At 47.8% G+C, this 6828-nt stretch overlaps 1 protein-coding gene across 1 annotated transcript; it reads left to right on the forward strand.

Moving 5' to 3' along the window:
- Positions 1-4077: 4077 nt before the first annotated feature.
- Positions 4078-6729, forward strand: SELENOM (selenoprotein M). Its single transcript, XM_007082564.3, has 5 exons — positions 4078-4423; positions 5616-5651; positions 5835-5869; positions 6224-6302; positions 6380-6729. Exons 1-5 carry the CDS (start codon positions 4304-4306, stop codon positions 6536-6538), a joined length of 429 nt encoding a protein of 142 aa, XP_007082626.2. The 5' UTR covers positions 4078-4303; the 3' UTR covers positions 6539-6729.
- The last annotated feature ends 99 nt before the right edge of the window (positions 6730-6828 follow it).

Raw genomic sequence — 6828 nt, forward strand, 5'->3', positions numbered from 1 at the left:
AGTCCCAGATTCAGTTCTAAACTTGGCCTTAGGCTAAGGGCTGCCCCAGACCCTGAGTCTAACCCCATCAGAGACAAAACTCCAAACCCAGACCCATCTGAGGAAAGCTGCTAGCCTAGATTACAAAATGCCACTTAAGGGCATGGTTTACAAGCAGAGATCTGTTCTGGGAGATCCTGGGCCTCCCATGGGTACTGATGCCAGAATGTTCCCGGTACTGTTATGGCCAGTGTCTCTACCACTGGTTCTACTGGCTGGCTAGTCAACCCTCAGCAGCCCAGGCTGTGGCCCTTCTAGGCCACAGCATCTAGGCTAATGCAATGAGAGTGGTTTGGTGGCATCTGTCCAGTGAACAACATGGGCCCATGAGGCACTGAGGTTTGGCTCTGTCAGCAGAAAAGCCACAGGCTCCATGGGACCACTGGCTTCAGCCACTCTGAGGCTCTTGCTGAGGTATGGGGTAAGGTTGAGGGAACCCATGGCATTTGTCCCATTATTTAAAAAAAAAAAAAATTTTTTTTTTAACGTTTATTTATTTTTGAGACAGAGAGAGACAAAGCATGAATGGGGGAGGGGCAGAGAGAGAGGGAGACACAGAATCGGAAGCAGGCTCCAGGCTCCGGGCCATCAGCCCAGAGCCCGACGCGGGGCTTGAACTCACGGACTGCGAGATCGTGACCTGAGCCAAAGTCGGATGCTCAACCGACTGAGCCACCCAGGCGCCCCTGTCCCATTATTTTTGTAAACAATGTTTACTGTTTATATTTAGCTAATACATATTTATTATGGAAAATATGGGAAAAAGTATAAAGGAGAAAAAATTCACCCTGTAATTTCATCTACCAAGAGATGACCATTTTGACTTCTTGGGGTGTTTCCTTCTAAATTCTGTTATTTGGTCTAGGCATATGTATCTTTATATGTGTATTTTATAAAATTAGTTGGCTACTCTGTTGATGCTACAACATCCATTGGAGCCCATATCCTTGATAGGCTTCTGGAATGGGTCTCAACTGGTTAAGCCAATGAGCAATTTCCATTCCCCTAGCCATATGATTGGATCATGTATGGACTAATGAGATATAAGGAGACTTTTGCTAAGGGCTATTGGGAAAGAAAGCTTGCTTTCTCTCCTGAGAAGTTTACCAAAAAATATCATCTTCCCTTAATTAGATATGAATAAAGAAGCCTGTGGTGCTGTTGGCAGCCATCTTGACACCATGCAGGTAACTGGCCTAATGACAAGCTGACACTATGGAAAGCAGAATGGAGAGAGATCAGGTCTTGGTGACTTTATCAACAGGATCAAAACTCACCTGAAGCCCTCCCTGCCATTAAATTTTTTTGTTATTTGAGCCAACAGATTTCATTTATTGTTTAAGTCAGTTTAACTTGGGGTTTCGATGACTTGCAGCCCAGAGCATCACAACTCCCAACTGATATTACTGTTTATAGCTTGATTTTTTTAATACCATAACTATGAACATTCTCCATGTCATTCAACACTATGCTGCATCATTTAAAACAACTGCATGATTTTCTATCCTTTGGAGGTAGCATCACTTATTTAACTCATTCCTTGATGTGACATGCTTAGGTTGTGACTCCAGTTTTTCACTATTATAAACAGTGGTTTTGTGTTTTTTTAAATAATATATATTTTTAATATTTTAATTTTATTTTTAAGTAGGCTCCACAGCCAATGTGGGGCTCGAACTCATGACCCAAAGATCAAGAGTTGCATGTTCTCCTCTTGCACTGTTGGTGGGAATGCAAATTGGTGCAGCCGCTCTGGAAAACAGTATGGAGGTTCCTCAGAAAATTAAAAATAGACCTACCCTATGACCCAGCAATAGCACTGCTAGGAATTTATCCAAGGGATACAGGAGTACTGATGCATAGGGGCACCTGTACCCCAATGTTTATAGCGGCACTCTCAACAATAGCCAAATTATGGAAAGAGCCTAAATGTCCATCAACTGATGAATGGATAAAGAAATTGTGGTTTATATACACAATGGAATACTACGTGGCAATGAGAAAAAATGAAATATGGCCTTTTGTAGCAACATGGATGGAACTGGAGAGTGTGATGCTAAGTGAAATAAGCCATACAGAGAAAGACAGATACCATATGGTTTCACTCTTATGTGGATCCTGAGAAACATAACAGAAACCCATGGGGGAGGGGAAGGAAAAAAAAAAAAAAAAAAAAAGAGGTTAGAGTGGGAGAGAGCCAAAGCATTAGAGACTGTTAAAAACTGAGAACAAACTGAGGGTTGATGGGGGGTGGGAGGGAGGGCAGGGTGGGTGATGGGTATTGAGGAGGGCACCTTTTGGGATGAGCACTGGGTGTTGTATGGAAACCAATTTGACAGTAAATTTCATATATTAAAAAAATAAAAAAAAAAAAAAATAAAATAAAAAAAAAAAAAAAAAAAAAAGAGTTGCATGTTCTACTGACTAAACCAGCTGGGTTCCCTTGCTTGTTTGTTTGTTTGTTTGTTTTTAATACATTAAGAGATTTATTGCAAAAAACTGGCTTGTACAACTGTAGAGGTGGGTATGGCACACCTGAAATCTGTAGGACATGCCAGTAGTCTAGAAACTTCTGGGCAGGAGGGGCTGCTGCAGTCCATGGGTGGAATTTTCTCGTCCTCAGGGAAACTCCAGTTTTGCTTTTTGTTCCATAAATCCATGCCTCAAAACGCGAAAGCCAGAAGGTACAGGGAATCCAGTGCCCAGCGACACTCAGCAGCTCCTCCCACAGACACCACTGCCCATGCCTTGGGCACCAGAATTTGAGCCAGAGCATGGACCCTGAAGTCCACAGCTGGGTAAACAATGTTTTGATAACCTAACAATTGGTCCCTTCTCTGATGATTACTTTGGGCCAAATTCTGACAAGTGGAATGACTGGGTAGAAGAAATGCTTTTAGGGTTTTGATTTGTTGAGTCAAATTGCCCCTCGGAAAACTTGGATGAATTCACATTTCCACAGCAGTAAATAGAGTGTTAGACATAGCTTATCATGTCAATAGTCTGGACAAAACTAATTATATTTACAGCCCCTAATGTATTTACAAAGAATGGGTATTAAATAACAACTCTAATCCTATTATTATTATATCTTTACAATCAAGTCAATGAATGTGAAATAGCAGGGTATAAGCAAAGAAACCTGACTTCATCCATTAGGCTCAGTGTCTAGGGCCCATGACACTTTTAGAGGTTATGAATATGTTTTAATTTTCATTTCTTTTAAAATTAAAAGAAAAAAAACATATAATTAATCCAGTCAAGATTGTATTCATTTTTTTTAAATCAAACCAGTTGTAAAATGCAATATTTAATGTATATTTTATTTATTTATTTATCTATCTATCTATTTATTTATTTATTTTAATGGACGAAAAGGCCCAGGAAGGCAGAAATGCCTAAGGGTCTATGAAAGTCATCATGCAGCTTTGGCTTGATGTTGAGAAGGATTCTGATTCCGTCTAGATTTAACAAGAAAGAGCACGGTGATTAATTTGCTGTGTCTGCCTCAGACTTAAAGAGGGGAGGTGGTGTCCTTATCCAGTCATCTTTGGTTTGATGAGATGAGCACAGGGATGTTTCAGGTTCAAATCCCAGATCCACAACCTCATCGCTCTACTTTTCTAAGCCTGTCTCTCAACTTGCAAAACAGAGTGCACAGGACCTTTATGAGGTAAGAAATGAAATAATGAAAGCTAACAAACAATGTTCCCGGTACTGTTCTAAAGAGCTTTATGTGTATTAACACTTTTATCCTCCCAGCCCCTACAAAGTACGTAACATTGCACAGTTCGCCATCATGTGTACTCCAGGGGCTTGAAACCTAGATCAGAATTTCATCCAAAGCAATAAAAGACACCAACAAGAATTCCTCAAGCCTCAGTTTCCCCCATCTTCGAGTCGAGTGGTTGGCCCAGAAACTCCCTTGTCTGCATCCCTCCCGCGCCCCCTGCCGGCGTAAGGGAGCATTGTCTGGCCTCATCCTGCCGTAGCTTCTACGCTCTCGGCAGGCAGAGGGAGCGTGGACACTCTTGGGGCTGGAAAATTAGAGGCCTGAGGGCCAGAGGAGATTTCGGACCAGAGAAGACCCCGAACCTCGCTGGGAGAGAGCTAGAGGCCCCTGGGGAGGAGACAGACAGCTAGGGGCGTGGTCCCTAGCTGGGTGGGGCCTTTAGTGGGGGCGGGGCCAGCCGGTGGACCCAGACGTGGCGCAGGGGCCCAGCGGTTCGCCTCCTTCTTGCGGATCATCTTCGGCCCGGTTCCGATGCACCTCCCGCTTTCTCCACCACCCCTGCTGCTGCTTCTTGCGGCTCTTGCGGCTGCCGTCACCACCTTCCGGCCCGACTGGAACCGCTTGCACGGCCTGGCCCGAGCCCGGGTAGAGGTAAGTGCGCTGGTCCCTAGCTCAGGGACCACTACCCACAACCCTGTGGCCTTTTAGCCTTGGAATCACCGCTCATTTTGACCCGACGACCCTCCCGACTCCCAAATTCCCCTCAGGGCCAGAACCATCCCTCCCCTCTCCCCAGCCTCAGGACGTCCCAGCACCCACCGTGGCAGCCCCCAGACATGCGATCTTGCGGCCTGGAAATACGAACTCCTCCCCAGTTTCCCATCCGGCCGGACAGCGGGTCCCCAGACACACTGGCCCTGTCCCCTAACTCTACTCCGGGCCTGTGACTCTTCTAAACTTGCCCTCTGGAGCCCAACTTTACATCCTCCCATTATTCCAGTTTTTACTGGAATTCCTCCCCCACCCAGTTCCGGTTGTCTCTCCCTTGCCTGAGGGAAGGAAGACTCTGGGCGCTTGCCCCACCACGCAAAAGCCAACTGCATTACCAACACTTAACTCAGCAGTAGTCCCTCATCCTCCTCTGTGGGGAAATTACCCGCCAGAGCCCCTGTTTTGTGTGTGACTTGAATCATCACAGATCCTCTACGGGCCTTAGTTTACTGTCTGACAAAAGGAGGGGGAGGAGGAGGGAAGACTAGAATGGGTGTTCCTGGGGTCTGGACTCCTGCTGGGAGGTGGCACTCTCCCTCTGGGAGTGCTGGGGGAGAGCACCCACCCTCCCATGTTGGGGAAGCAACCAAATGGAGGGGCAGTTCTTCATGGGGTTAGACAGGGACCAGATGGCAGGTATCTCTAATGGGATCTCCCAGGGCAATTCCGAGCTGTTTACTTCTGGTCTGCCTTCACCCTGAGGCTTTAGGGGCCAAAGACCAGGCCTCGGTCTCTACTGCCTGAAAGAAGTAATCATTTCTTTTGGGCATTGATTGGGAGTGAGTCAACAGTCAGTAAGGTGTGCAGGCAACAGCCCCAAGGCTGGTAAGTGCCCTTTGGGTCTCTGGCCTTGCTCTTCTCTCTCCTAATGTTCAGAAGCCTCAGTTTTCCCATCTTTACAGAGTTCCCCCTTTTGCCCATAAGGAACCTCCATCTCCATACCTTGGGAGCTGCTGTTCCAGGGGTAATCCATAGCCCCACCCAACTCTGGGACGAGGGTAAAATGGTCTGGAGGGTGTGGTTGGGGCAGACATGAAGGACTTCTGACCTATCCCTTTTTGTCTCCCTCCAGACCTGTGGGGGATGACAGCTGAATCGCCTGAAAGAGGTAAGTTTGAAGGAAGGGGTCTCCAGCTCTGTCACCACTGAACTTGAGGGGAGGGTAACATCCCAAAGATTGGGTGGGGGAAGTTCCCTGGGATGGGAGTCAAGGGCGTGTGACCTTAGCAGGCTTCAGTTTCCTGTTGGTGTTTGAAGGTGGTTGGGGTCTGATGCTCTGGTTCTTCCCCAGGTGAAGGCCTTTGTCACCCAGGATATCCCTTTATAGTATCCTTTTTTTTCCGTTCTGGGGGAGGGAGAATGGGGAGGAGGATCTGGGAGAATCTCCTTCCACTTAACTTTACAGATAGGGATGACAAATGGTTTTCATCTGACAAGTGGAATTGATTGATAGTGACTGGCCAGAGAATTTCTAGGTGGTAGGCAAGAGAAATTGACTAGTGATGGTTGCCACTGACACAGAAAAAGAGGGCCCTTTGCTTCTTTGAACTCTAATTTCCTCACATGTAAATGTGGATCCCTACCCTACCTGGGCTAAAGAGGCAGCGCTATTCACTTTCTCTTCGTCGGTGGGAGACCCCACCTGCCTCAGGTCACCACAACCCACCTTAACAACTCCAGTCACAACATGGTAATGAAACATCTCCCAGGGGCAGACCCAGAGCTCGTCCTGCTGGGCCACCGCTACGAAGAACTGGAGGTGAGGCCTTGGAAGCCAGACGGGGGGCGGGGCTAAGGGCGGGGCGAGGTGCACTGACCTCCCTCTTCTACTTCAAGCGAATCCCACTCAGCGAAATGACCCGCGAGGAGATTAATGAGCTTGTGCAGGAGCTCGGCTTCTACCGCAAGGCGGCGCCTGACGAACCTGTTCCCCCAGAGTACCTGCGGGCGCCTGCCAGGCCCGACCAAGGCGCTCCGGCCCGCGCTGACCTTTAAGTCCGGGTATGCGGGCCCGCTCCCTCCCTCGCCTGAGCCCTGGGGACAGAATGAAGCGCTCAGTGTCCCGGGAACACCTCCCTCGCTGAGGGCCGACGCCCCGTCCCAGAGCCGGCAGAGATGGAGTTGGGGGTTCTTGCTAACCCCCCTTTCTTCCCTCCCCAGCTCAATTAAATCCTCTTCAGCCTTAACTGAGACTCGACTCCTTTGTTGCGGAAGGGTGGGGAATAGGAGCCCCCCTAAGACTGCCAGCATCCCCAAATACTTGGCTGCTGGAGTGGGGATGTGTG

The sequence above is a fragment of the Panthera tigris genome, chromosome D3, assembly GCF_018350195.1.
Source record: "Panthera tigris isolate Pti1 chromosome D3, P.tigris_Pti1_mat1.1, whole genome shotgun sequence".
NCBI classification, from domain to species: domain Eukaryota; kingdom Metazoa; phylum Chordata; class Mammalia; order Carnivora; family Felidae; genus Panthera; species Panthera tigris.